Source organism: Pelodiscus sinensis, chromosome 2, assembly GCF_052426305.1.
Source record: "Pelodiscus sinensis isolate ZL-2025 chromosome 2, ASM5242630v1, whole genome shotgun sequence".
NCBI lineage: Eukaryota > Metazoa > Chordata > Testudines > Trionychidae > Pelodiscus > Pelodiscus sinensis.
Window position 1 is genome coordinate 190859582 of NC_143053.1, and position 14600 is coordinate 190874181.

Below are 14600 nucleotides of genomic sequence, written 5' to 3' on the forward strand. Positions count from 1 at the left end.
TCATATAAATACACCAAAATATAGATTTTATTCTTTTCTTTTAACAAATCAGACATTTTCAATAGAAGATTAAACTATTTGATCACTTTTATAGTGTGCCTTGCCTATAGTGTGTATTAGGGTAAAAGAGAATGATCCCAAGGTATGTTATACCATTCTAATGTCATTCCTTGCCCTGCATTCAGGTGTACCCACTAAATTTGTGGGATACTATAATCATGCTGCAAGATGGAGACTATTCTGTGCAACAAACATCAACCTTAAACTCAAACCTTTTGTACAGCAGCACCTACCACTGACGGTGCCTGCACGTTACTGCTCTTTTCACTTTGTCTATTAATATCTGGAAGATCTTGACTGCAATATTAGCCTAAAACCATCCCTAAACTTAACTGCGTGTGCATGAGCAGATGTATGTGTTCTTCCATAAGGGAAGAACACATACCTGTATGGATCAGAACCAGATTTCAAAATCAATAATGTTGAGAGCACATGTGCTCTATAACTCTTCTCACAATAACCATAAAGATATTCTACAGTAGGTAAACATCACTAATAAACTCCAAAATTATATAAACTCTATTTAAGCACTCCCTCTTCATAATTTCCCCCATTGTATTTTGATATAAAATATTGTATCTACCATATGGTCATGCTGCTCCCCACCCTTCTCTAACGTAACACACACACACACACGACTCAGTTTACATAACCACTCTGCTACATATTCAGCCTCCACAAGCATATACTCTAAAACTCCAATTCAAAATGGCTTTCATTCATCACACGCTGTGTATGTAAAAATATGTATGGATGGTCAACAAAGTTTCTGATAATCACAATGTTGAAAAAATAGCTGGCCAACACAAGTATAACCGCTGCCATTCTGCTTTGCCTATGGTCCATAACCAAACCCCTGATACAAACACTAATACATTTTTTGAAAGCTTGGAACCATATCCACATTTTAACTTTATGCTAATCTTAACTGTGTAGGGGGTTGAGCTAATATCACAATCTTGATTCTGTTGAACTTTGGGAAGATTGAGATCTGTATTTGACCTTTAAATCTCTACATGGACTATAAGGGGCATCGTACATAAAGGTTCAACACAGAAGATGAACTAAGTCTGCCTCCCAATACAATACTTAATTTGCCAGTGGACACAATGAATTACGAGAAGGAGCCATCATGAATTTTTACAACATTCTGCAAAGTACCATAACTAAGAAAATGTACTTCCAATTACATCCTCATGTCAGCCAATCATATACTGTTGTAAGAGTGGAAAGGACACGTAACTCCAGATATGAAAACCACTTGTCTGGCGCTACTCGCTAAGTTAGAGTTAATTCTAGCAGGAAAGCTATCCTGTCTGCAAAGGTATTTGATTTAGTCTGAACCTCATCTGTTTACTCCATCTCTAAAAGAAATTTAGGGATTTCTAACAAAATATACCAATGTGGTTTTGGTACTCACCTTACATCCCTCACAAGCACTGACACCATAATGATATCCAGATGACTTGTCCTGACAGACAAAACAGGGCTTGTAAACACGAGGAGGAGGAAGAGGGGAAGGTGGACTTGGGACAAGTTCTTCAGAACTGGTACTCTGAGTTTCAATGGCTACAAAAGAAAAAAGAAATTACCATTTTAATGCATTACCTTTGACGTTTATATAGTCCACTGTTATCCCTTGACAGCTATTAAAATTGTGTATCACAAGCATATGTTTAGACTTCTTAGCAACATTTAAGAAATGCCATCAGATCCACACCTTGTCTCCCCAACACAGATGTATTTTTTAAAATGAGTAAGATGCATAAATTCAGCCTTTTCCATAATTTTATCATCCCATATTCCAAAAGGCACATGATGTCAGATCCACATGCTACGCCAAATTCCATCCTAAGATTACACATACAGACACACACACCCCACACACTAGTTAATCCTTTAAATTAGACTAGGAAATGAATTTGGGCATCAGGGGAGAGAATTCAGATCATATTTTTTTTGGATTGTGCCCTTGGAAGTATACCCGAGCGATGGGTGCACATTCGAGCACAGAATTTGGTCTTTGATGGGGAATGACTTGAGAAATACCTATCTATCTAATATATATCTTTTAGCTAAATGTGCTGTGAAATCACTCTTCTTCTTCCACAACAGAGACAGAATTTTCAGGATGCAAAGTCTGTTATGGAAGGATATGGAAACCAATCAATGTGAATTAAGAGACAGACAATTTAAACACAAGAATAGGAGCACAGCATTACCAAATTCTAATCCTACAGCTTCTCCATCTGTACAAAAGACATAACAGTAACAATTATCTGCCTTCTGGTGGGTTAATGTTTGTAAACCATTCTGAAAAAGGACTACTTAAGTATTATGACATCTTGTTGTTTTATTGCCTTAATATTTCTGGATGGACATTTATTTTCAGTCTGTTGAGGCGTTAGTTTCTCCTTTCTGGAAAACAACATGAAAGCTCTGTGAAGCCGTGTGAGACATGTAATCTAGATTGTTTCAAAACATCTCCACTGGTTCTCTCTGATACACCATTATCATAATTCGTATTTATTGTAGATAGGTAATAGATTTTCTTGTTTCAGCAAGTTGTTCTGCTGCTTCTTGGACAAACACTTCTATGTTTCAACAGACACATATAAAAAACTTAGCCCATGAATTTATATCTATACAGAAATATTAGACATTATTTACAGAGCTAATTCTCAACAGTCCTAAAAGAGAACCCTAAAGCAGTGGTTCCCAACCTTTTTGATACCACCAGGGACCGGCAAACCCATTCACAAACTTTTGGCGAACCAGTAACACTTTATTTGCATATTCATTATGCAAATAATGAATACGCAAATATGCAAATAAAATGTTATCAGTTCGCCAAAAGCCCCAGCCCCCAGAATTTCCCAGTGCCAGCTCAACCCCTAGACCTCCCCCATCACTCCACTACCCCCAGTGTCAGCCACTGACCCCAGAGTCTCCTGCACCCAACCAACTTCATGCCAGCTTCCCTCCCTCAGAGCCCCCCACCCCTTAGAGCTCCCCACCTCGCCCCCCATTTCCAGAACACCACTGCACTCAACCACCCCAGAGCCTCCACCCCAGTGCCAGCCCCCAGTCCCCAATATTAGCCCCATCCCCAGAGCCTCCCAGTGCCAGCCCTGCCCTCATAGCCACCCCCCACTACTAGCCCCATCCCCAGAGTCCCCCCATCTCTTAGAGGCCTCCAGCCCCAGAGCCCCCCAGGATTAGCCCTGCCCCCAAAATCCCCACTGCCTGCCCTGCCCCCACACCTAGCCTTGGGCTGCCTCTCAGCTGAACGCTGCTGCCCGTGTTGTGGCTGCTCTAAGGCTGGTATGCCAGGCTCTTTACTGCCCTCCCGCCACACAACAAACTGCTCTTCCATGGCTGGGAAGAGACCCCGCACCTGCCTTGCCAGGCCTGGTGACAGCCCAGCCCCCGACACATGCATGGGATTGGTAGTGTCTGTCGCACAAGTGACAGGGGTGGGCGCACATTTCTGGTGGCTCGAGAGTTCCTCCGAAGGTTGTTAACAGTCAGGGCCTAGAGGTGCGGGGTCACTCAGCCTGTGTGTGTGTTTCAGGCTTGCTGCACCCCCCTGACACCCGGGCGGTACTAGCCCTCCTGACACCCGCTGGTTTGAGTCAGGGAGCCCGGCTCCCCCTGCACAACTCTGACTGGCGCTGCCAGCTGCAGTGCCCTGGGACATTAGGAAGTGGCCAGACACATGGTGCAGGCTAGAGCCAGCAGGGGAGATCCTATGTGGGAAGCTGGGCCCTGCCGCAGAAGGGGCGGAAATCGCAGACACCCAGCATGGGACACCCGGTAGGGACAGCCTCACCACGGCCCGACTCCAGCCTTGGTACACCGGGACAGTCTGCAGCACCACTCACCACAAGAAGAGAATTTTTAGTGCGTGCAGAGGCACGTACCTTATAGGGAACGGAGCTCCCCAGCAGGCGGAGCTCATTAGCAGTTGGACGTGTGGCCTGGCAGACTGCTGTGGCCTGGCAGGCAAGGGTTCATGGCCTGCCACTGGTCTGCAGACTGGTGGTTGGGAACCCAAAAGAACATCAGTCAATAGAAAATTTTGAACAAGATACACTGTTTATGATAGTTTCCACATTTTTAAAATGTTACATTTGTATTACATCGGGGACTCATTCCCAATCCGCTTTCTTCTGAATTCAATGACAAGACCTTTGGATGTCAGACAGCCCTTCATTATTTGTTAGAGAATGGGGTCATTTCAGTAGTCCTTATTTAGGCAAAGTTACTATCAACTTAAAGTGTGGGGGGGATTGTTTTCCGAGTAAAAACTAGTAAATCAGGACACAGCGTAAAGATATTCATTGTAATCAAAGGAATGAATATTAGTAGGAATCAATTTTTGATTTATATATCAATGAGACATATTTATAAGAAAAACAGAGAAGCAAAGAACTCTCTCTCTCTCTCTCTCTCTCTCTCTCTCTCTCTATATATATATATATATAAAGATTGAAGTATTGGCCACACATGTTCCATACTGAATTTCACACTAACTTTACCAAATCAAAAAGTTATAAGCAAAATCCTACAGGTTCCCAGCTCTTCAGAGCAAAGCTTAATTTTTTTCTTAATAAAAAAGAGGGAGACACAATCCACTATATTCCTTTTTGTAATATTCATTTTTAGCATTTAAGATAGAAACCGAGCACCCTGTTATTGATTTGTGTACAGTCATCCTGCTTAAATCAATAATCTATTAGTCCTTTTAAATTAAAGTTAGATTCATCAAATGCCCTTGAGAGGCCTCAAACATTTTGTTTCTTATTTCATGCTAGTTCATGCAGCGTAGTGGCTCCTAATCAGTATCTGGAATGATAACAATTTAAGCTCTAAAACTCTGCAATCTCAGCAGTGTCTTCTATATTAGCTCATTCAACTATTTCACTCAATCGAAAAAAAGCAGTTTTAGACATCCCATGGGGAACGAGGGTTATGTCATTTGATAAAACAATTGCACCCTTGCCATCCATATATGATCTTAGTTTGGGGAAAGCAGTCATTTAGGAATAATTCTGATCCACTTTTACTTTTTTGATGGTTTATGCCAAACAAGGAGCAGCATTCAGTGGTAGTGTTCAAATTGCTAACCATATGTGCAACAAAGCTCTGTCAGACTTGGGCCAAACCACAGGAACTTTTGTTACTGAGATTAGATGAGTCTCTTGGTCTGTTCATAAATGCACAAAGCAGAGTCAGCAACTGAAGATGCTGAGGAGGCTGCTATAGAACTGCCAAGTTAGACAATTTGAAAATGGATACGACAATCAAAACACAAGAAGAACAAGAAATAAACTTCCCAAAGTAGCTCAGCTATATCTGCTATTAAAGTGGCTTAACCCATACACTGGAAACAGGTCACAAGTACAAATTCCTAGTGAGTTTTATTTTTCACAAGAAAACATGAGAGAGCTTGTTTATTTTCAGCTTTAGACAAGAATGATAGTTGTGCAAAGGGTTTGGATTCCAATCATATGGGTTCTATTTTTATCTGTTACTAACCTACCTTGGATCCTTGGACTTAGCCTCCTTGCTTTAGTTTACCTATCGGTAAAATGGCATGCTGGCAAATCACAGAGACGGTGTCAGAGGTTTAATTGATTTATGTTGCACACCACTTTGCAGTTGCTGGATGAAAGATAAAAATAGTTCTGTAGCACCCTAGAGACTAACCAAAATATATAAATAGTATCATGAGATTTTGTGGGCACCACCCATTTTAGGTTTGTGCCCAAGAAAAATCATGATACTGTTTATATATTTTGATTAGTCTGCAAGGTGCTACAGTCTATTGTTATTTTTAAAGTTTTTTTTAGTTACAGACTAACATGGCTACCCTCTGAGCCTGGATTAAAGAAGTAATGTATAGGAACCAAGTACTATTATCACTTCACTAGGGTTGCCAGCTGTCCGTTATTGACCCGGACAGTCCTTTATTTTCGCCTCCTGTCCGGTAAAAAAAAATTCAGAAAATACCGGACACCTAATATGTCGCGTATTTTCTGACTTTTTGCCCGGCCAGGAGGCAAAAATACCAGACACCTGGCAACCCTATGACACACTTGGCAACTGGGCCCAGCCTCTGACACCCCCAGTCCCTCACCCCCAGGACCTCCTGTTTACCTGGTTCCGCAGGGAAGCTGCGTTCTGGCTCGATCAAGAAAACAAAATGGCTGCTGACAAAAAGCCTAAAGACCAAGGGGAAGCAATGCCTTGCCTGGGTCCTAGCGCTCAACTTCTCTCCTGTTCCTATCCCTATTCTGACTCTGCATGCATTCTGAAAGGGGCTATGTTGTTTTAATGATGGTTTTTTATTTATGTATTTAATTATGTATTTATTTTGCTTAATAACTCTTGGGAGTCCTTATTTTTCCCTCCATAGAATTCCGCTCCTCCCCCGCTGTTTGCTGTTTTTTTACGGGGGGGGGGGGGTGGGGCGGAGAGTGTTTGGTATTTTTGGTTAAGCCATCTGGCAACCCTATACTTCACATAGGTTGTTTGGGTAAGAGCAGCAGAAAAAAGCCATTCTGTATGTGTTACAAACAGGGAGGTAGTGTCCCAGTTGATGCAATTTTAAGGTAATCCTACAATTTTCCCAAAGTGGAAAAAAACAAAACAAAGAAGTGGGCTGTGCCCACAAAAGCTCATGATACCATCTACATGTTTTGTTGGTCTTTAAAGTTCTATCAGACTATTTGTTGTTTTTTAAGTTTTTCTTTTTTATTAATGTTTGACTATTAGCAGAGATGTGAATCTCAACTCACCAGAGGAAATACAGCATAAAAGAAGTTACAAATGGGCAAGTTCCACTTAAGCATTCAGGGATTCCCATACAAAAGATTCCCAACATGTTTGAAATTTTTCTAAAGGCTAGATAAAGTATCAGATAAGATCCTTAAGAGAGTGTATAAGGGCTAATTTACTGCTAGCCAAACCATGTTGACAGATAGAGGTATTTTATTTTGTGTCTGATCAGAAGCAGACAAACGTTATGATGGCCCATTCATTTTACTAGAAACTTAGATTATTAAGACTGTATTTTAATGCACGCTTTGGACAGCTGAGTCTTAAAAGAATAAGAAGTTGTAAAGCAAATGGCATTTCCTGGATAGCCCCAAGGGAACTTTGAACACTGAGTTCTGAGTCCCTGGTGGGAAGGAGCAATTTCAGCTAATTAGGGTGAATAGAAAAGTGTTGCACTTGGTCAAAACATTCTGTTAACCCTCATTTTTGTTGGCACCAAGAAGAGTCAGTCTGGATTTTTTTTTTTTTTTTTTTTTTTTGTGAATTCGCTGCTGGAGTGCAAAGCACACAGCTCACATACATTAGGCAGAAAGTCAAAGGAAACGCCAAAGTTCAGCTAAAGTACAAGTAATTAGAAACAGATTCTCCGCTGCTTGTATGTGTGCATTTCATTTCAATGTTATTTATAAGCTTCCAAACATTTGCAAAAAAATATATATTGTAGCTCATTTAATTTTTATGTCTAGTCTGGGGGGAAAGTCTGCTTTTAATCATCTTCCAGTAAAAATCTGGGCAGTGAAAAGGCAGATTTCTTTTCTTTCCACACAAATGTATTTTTTCTTATGCCATTCAAAACCATCCTATCAAATTAAATCCAAAATATCACTGAATCCTGCCCACCCAAATTTTGTTTAAATAAAGTGCTTTGAATATGTCACACTGAAACAAATAGTTTGCATTAGTTCGACTTTTGTTTTGTTTTTAGACAAAAATCTTGTTTGGAAGACACAAAAAAGAATGAGAAAAAAAATCATTATTATGGAGACTTGCCAGCCTTGACTTCGTAACCTGGCCATGACCCCAGAGTGAGTGTGTGTTTGACCCGGTCACCCGGGTTCCTAGCTAAGTACTGTAGCTGCTCTATGAATCCCTTCTATTCGTGCCATATACACAACAGGTGCAAGACACAGACAATGGGATGCAAACAAAGGGATACCATAGGTAAAGACTTTGATTTTCTTTTCTTTAAACAAAACTGTTTTGTCAAGGCAAAAACCTCTTTCAAATCTGTTCCCCTCAGTCACTGAAGCTGTCGGATTTTAAATACACAGTAAGTCATGCATAGTACATTCACACAGCACCATAATCAACTTATTAAAAACAACCTTAGTTAAAAAAAATCAGGTTGTGATATACCAGCTTAAATTTTTGTTAGTATTTTTGTTAGAACTGGGGGGTACCAGTTCTATCAACCTCATCATCCCATATGAGAATTTTAGGCATGAACACAATGCATTGGAATTGAAGTGAAGGCTACGATGATTGGTCCATATGGAGATAATACATCTACATTTTTAGACATCTGTAAGTAGTTTATTTTTTATTTTCCATATCCTCTTTTCTTTCTCCCCCTTCTAATGAGCTCATGTCTTGTCAGCAGCATACATCTGTCTTTAATCTATAATGTTACATTACTTATTTTACTTGTTTCATTTTAACTTATGGTCATAATTTTTCGAGTATTGATTTTATTCATGACATATTACTGCTCTACAAGACAGCTTAGGTCTCCCCCCCCTCCAAAAAAAAAAAAAGGTGGACCTGGGTGAAGGCCCAAAAAAAAAAAAGTTAGTCTTCAGGCTGACTTTTATTATGGGAAGTGGACTTGCATTTTCATAAGGGACACCAGAAGATTAAATATCTACATTAAATTTTTATAATGCGGTTTTCTACTTCAGAGAGCCAAAGCTATCCTTGTCCATTTGTTGAAAAGTTAAACATGATTCTTCAGATCGGTATTAGATACCATGTAGAATTCCTACACTGTGCTTGAAATAATATGTCAAAATCACTTACTGTAACAACATCCTTAAATACTTAATAATGCGCCCAACTCTCAGCCATCAAATAGAAAATAAGGAGCCAGGTCTAGGGTACAAGATCAGACCCAAAAAGCAACACACTTGGAGAAGAAAGATGCTATTGTGTTGAGAAACAAAACTCTGACTTGAAGAGCTGTGCTCAATTCCCAGCCCTCACACTGATTTCCTTGGGCAAGTCTCTTAATTTGTCTGAACCTCAATTAGCCATACATAAAACAGGGATACAGTAATACTATTTCTTTTCCCCTGCCCTTTTTGTGTCTATTCTATTTAAGTAATAGACAGATGAGTTAGATGTGGTAATATCTCTTTTATTGGACCAACTTTTCTTGTTGAGATTTGAGTAAGACAAATCTTTTGAGCTTACATAAAGCTCTACCTCAGGCCTGGGACACATACTCAGAATAACAGCTAACGGTGAAACAGTGTTTAGCATAACTAGTTAACGTATATTTCAAGGGACCCTGAAAGGTGAAGTGGCCTATTAAAACTGTTTTGAGCAGGGATTTTATCTTTCTAGATATCTGTACAATCATGAGCATAGCTGGGCTCTGATCTTGGCTGGGGTGCCTAGGCATTACTGTAATATAAATAATAATAATAATCCTACTCAGTCAATAAAAGTTTTGATTAATAAACCTTGAAAAGCCTGAGTAATCATTGATAATTCAAGGTAAATTAATAATAATAACACAAAAAAAGGTGTTCAATACAAAGGGCTTGATCTTTCATCACTTACACATTATTCAGATTGGAATTTTGGGTGCTGATAGAATACAGGCTCAAAAGAGATTAGTAACACACTTCAAAATATTAGGTTCACAATTTTTTAATACTACATTTTAAGCTTTATTATGGAAAACCAGCAGGTGAAACATAGTGCAAAATATAAACCAGAGTCTTTGGTTTCAAAAGCAACTCCGACCAAGGGTACAATTTTGCTTCCACTGAAGTTGATGAAGCTTTTGACTGAAAGAGGAGTAGGCTTAGACTCCCAGAATGGCAAAATACACTGCTCAAAGTGGTTTAAAGAAATCCCTGAAGAACTCAGGAAAACTCCTGTAATATTCTGTGTACTTTACATTTTTCTCTCAATTTTCTACTAATAACCATTATTATGCTACTGTTTTATTTGTTTTTAAACCAAAATTCAAGAGCGAATACTATAAAGCCCAGTTGTTCAAGTGTTAGTTTTGTTTTAACTGATGACAGAATGGAATTTGGCCTACTATCGCTTTTAAATTAGCATATGGAGGTACTCTCAGGAAAAAAATAGCTCAGCAAAACAGCAATTAAGAATGCAGATGGTTTCTGTATCATTACATCTGGCAGAAAAACTATGCTAAACTCTGACTTTAGTCTTAGGCCTGGTCCACGTTGCTAAACAGTTAGGTTGTCATAAGCAGACTTACATCGACCTATCCAAGGAAGTGTTTTCATAGCAGACTTACGTCGACCTATCCAAGGAAGTGTTTTCATTTAAATTCACCTTCCCTACCAGTGTATACAAAGACACAGAGCACTGCCTCCATCAACGGTTACTGGCTTTCAGGAGCCATTCCAGAATGCCCCCCAATGACAATACAAGCATTCCTGGTAAAGACATACACCACTGACAGAAAAAGCTAAGTGGGCACACACACACAATTGTATGCTGATGTAAGTTAGGGCAACATAATTTTGTAGGGTAGACACAGCCTTAGTCTATACTCCAAGCACAAGAACAGCTATGGTGCTATGCATATACCCCTTCAAGAGGATGTAGTTAGGGCAAAGGAATAATTCTGTAGATGGTTCTACAATCTACATTGGAGCGTAGGTTGTCTTAACTTTGTCTCTGACGGTACATCTACACTGCAGAGCTATTTTGTGTTGGTATAGATTATTTCGAGCCAAGGGTGCTGTGTGGATGCACCCTCAGGGGCATGAGTTTTAAGAGTAGACCAGGCCTGACAGAAGTCTGACAAAACTCACTAGACAGAAGATTTTACAATTTTGTAAAAGTGGAAGTGAAATAACACATGGGCTAAAGCAGCTTGTATAGAGGGGGACTGAATCACTTATCCTAAGCCAGGGGTCTCCAACCTTTTTAAGCACGAGATCACTTTTTGAATTTAAGTGCAATCCAAGATCTACCTCAAACCCAAATACCCTTGTCCTGCCTCCTTTGTGCCCATTCTCTGAGGCCCCGCACCTGCTCACTCCATCCTCCATCCCTCCCTCCCCCATCCTCCCTCACTTTCACCAGGCAGGGGCAGCAGGTTGGGGTGCAGGCTCTGGTCTTGGATTAAGGGATTTGGAGTGCGAGAGGGGCTCTGAGCTGAGCTTGGGGCAGGCAGTTGGGGTGTCAGAGGGGGTTCTAGGTGCAGGCTCTGGGAGGATATTTGGATGCAGGGGTGCTCGGGGCTAGGGGTGCAGGAAGGGGTTCATGACTGGGGTAGGGTTCCAGTATGTGGGCTTTGACTGGCACTGATTACCTCAGGTGGCTCCTAGGTGGTCACCCCTGCCCTGGCTCTACACCACTCCCAAAAGCAGCCAGCAAACTTCATACCAAGTCCTGTTGTGCCACCTCTCTGCTCTGTGGAGATAGGATACAGGGTGGGAGAGGGGGCACCTTGACATCCGCACCCGTCTTCTCACTCCCCGGCCCTACACAGCAAGCAGGAGGCTCGTAGGGGAGGCAGCTCCAAGGCAAAGGGCAGGAGATGCGCAGCAGTTGAGGAAGGGGCAGCTGAAGTGCTGGCACTTGATAGCTTCTTGGCCAACCCACTCAGGATTACTTATCAGAGGTGCCAAGATCTACCAGTAGATCCCGAGCTACTGGTTGGTGACTACTATCTTAAGCACTACAAAAACTGTCTTTGAATCCAGGGAGAGCGTGTCAATCTAGGGCTCCATGTTACTGAAAAAAGATCAATAAAATGTCTTAATTTTTAAAAGATGATAGAGCTTAAGTTGTGTTAAAATGCAGTTCTACTGTGATAAGTGAGTCTGGGAAAACAGCTTCTTCTTACTCAACAAATTTGCCATCTGAGTGCAATCCAAATTATATCTGTGGTAAAAAATAAATGTTCATTTCTGTTCAGTTTTGTAGCTGGGTACAGCTAACAGAGCTATGAGACAGTGAGCTGGATCCTATTGCTTCATGCCTTTCATCAACAAAATTGCTAAGTGCCGATTACAAAGTTGTAACATTAGCCAGCAGACTCATATAACAGCAGCCGTGAGAGACAGTACATACCTACTGGCCTTGACCATGTGACAGAAGGATAACTTTTGTAACATTGACCCTTATCATGTGAGTGGAGCCAGGAAATAAAGATCAGTATCTTACGATTACAAGAGTGTGTTAGAAACCCTTCCCATTGTGCTCTTATTGCCTCCATACTTAGGCTATGTCTAGACTGCAGGCTTCTTTCGGAAGAAGATTTTCCAGAAGAGATTGTCTGGAAAAAATTCTTACAAAAGAGAGTATCTACACTGCTTTTTCATTGTGCTTTTGCTATCTGCTTTTTCGAAAGATAGTGTCCACATTCATTGGATGCTATCTCATATTTAAGTTCTGATTGCAGTGGCCATGACAGCACCTGTGCTTTTTCCTGAAGTCCTCTTTTTTCGAAAAAACCCCTTCTTCCTTGTCCACACACATCTTTTTTCCGAAAGAGCTCTTTTGGAAAAAGGCTTCTTCCTCATAGAAAGAGATTTACCGCTGTCAGAAAACCCCCTGCGTTATTTCAACTTTTTGTAAGTGTAGTTTAGTGCACGCAAATCTGGCTTCTTGGTTGTTTACCCTTTTATCCTATTCTTGTATTTATTCATTTCAGTTCCCTCACTGCCTGTTAACACATTCATCTGGGATGCAGTTTTCAGCAGCCCTGAAAATATTAATTGTTCTTTACTTAGTCAAGTCCATTTTTTGCAATGTCTAACTGAACCTAGTTCTGTGTTACAACACAAATAATATGGTCTCCAGATAGATGATCTGATAAGTAGCCACATTCAATTACTTGGCTTTATGGAGCACATCTTTAATACTGCTGCCAACTTTCTATTCACACAAAACAGAACACCCAGGCCCTGCTCCTTCCCCGAGGCCCCAAATGTGCCGCACCCCTTTCCCAAGGCCCTGCACCCCAAAACTGTAATCCCTTCCTAAGTAGCTTGCTCTCCCTCATCCTCACTCACTTTCACTGGGCTGGGGCAGAGGGTTGGGATGCAGGAATGAGTGAGTACTCTAACTTGGAACACAGGCTCTGATGTGGGGCAAGAAATAAGAGGTGAAGGAAGGAGCTCCGGGCTGGGGCCATAGGTAGGCGTGCAGGAGGCAGTGAGAGATTCAGGCTGGGGTGTGGGCTCTGGGGTGAGGTCAGGGGATGAGGGGTTTGGGATGCAGGAAGGGGCTCCACAGGTTGGGATGTGGGGCAGAGGGATTTGAAGTGCAGAAAGGGTCTTCAGAGTGAGAGAAAGATTTGGGGTACAGGAGGGTGTGATAGCACTGCCTGGGGATGTGGGCTCTGGGGTGGGGCCAGGGGAAGAGAGGTCTGGGATGTATGAGGGGGATCCTGGTTTAGTGGGGGGGCTATGAGGCTCCGTGCTCTGCTCTCACTTGCAGGTACTGCACCTGCGGCACCCGCTGGCTGTGGTTCCTCCAACGGGAGTCAGAGCCAGTGCTTGAGATGGGGGCAGGGCGCAGAGTCCTCTGGCTCTATCCACCTAGGAGCTGGACCTGCTGGCTGCTTCCGGGGCACAGCGTGGAGCCAGGACAAGTAGGGATTAGGGCTCCTTGGTTAACCTTCATGGTGCTCAGAGGCAGCAGTGTGTGTGTGGGGGGTAGGAGGGACGACGGCGATAGGCAGCGCTGTTGGAGCCGGCTTTTGGGAGCCAGCCACATGCAAACATGTAACCCCAGCAGTTACACATTCATAAATACATACAATATCCCTAGGAGGCACTAGTCTGCCTTAACTCCACAGCACTGCTGACTGGACTTCTAGTAGCCCAGTCAGAGGTGCTGACTGTAACTACCAGGGTCCCTTTTCAACAAGACACTCCAGTCAAAAACCAGAAGCCTGGCAACTCTAAGCTTTAAAAAGGTCAGTGGCCTCACCTAACAGTTGGTCTTCACAGGGGGCATTGCCACATGATCACAGCATTCTCATCGTCAACTGCCTGGATTCTGAAATCCCTTTCAGACTTTCACTGCAATGTACCATAGGTCTACAACAGGCCTGGGCAAAATATGGCCCGCAGGCTGGATCCAGCCCACCATGCCACCGAATCCAGCCCATAGTCGCTGCAAGGAGCCCAGGCAGGCTCCCTGCTTGCCTCAGCCTACCTGTACACCACACAGAAATGCACCTGTGGGGCGGTTTCACTTTAGACACTGAGCCCGGAGGGGAGGGGATGCTCCCACCCCCAACACAATCCTATTGGCCAATGGGAGCTGCCTGTTTCAATAACATGCATCCAAAAAGCACAAGTGGCTCATAGTTATTCACAGAGCACATGGCTACCGCCTGTGCTAGGGCGGGGAAGGCAGGGAGCTAGATTTAGAAACAGGCTGCTGGCTGGTAAGTCTCCTGGCCTGAGCCTGCCTCTGGCACCCAAGCCCTTCCCTTCCTCTCCCCAACCCTCTGTCCCTCACTCTTGCTCTCT

At 42.3% G+C, this 14600-nt stretch overlaps 1 protein-coding gene across 6 annotated transcripts in view; it reads right to left on the reverse strand.

Annotated features, from left to right (window-relative positions):
* RARB (retinoic acid receptor beta) overlaps nt 1–14600 on the reverse strand; it is a 543189-nt gene that overhangs the window by 106541 nt on the left and 422048 nt on the right. For all 6 annotated transcript variants that reach the window (XM_075922032.2, XM_075922031.2, XM_025190306.3 and 3 more), the window contains one exon: nt 1481–1629. In XM_075922032.2, coding sequence (XP_075778147.1) covers nt 1481–1629 — 149 coding nt within the window. The remainder of the gene's footprint in view (nt 1–1480; nt 1630–14600) is intronic.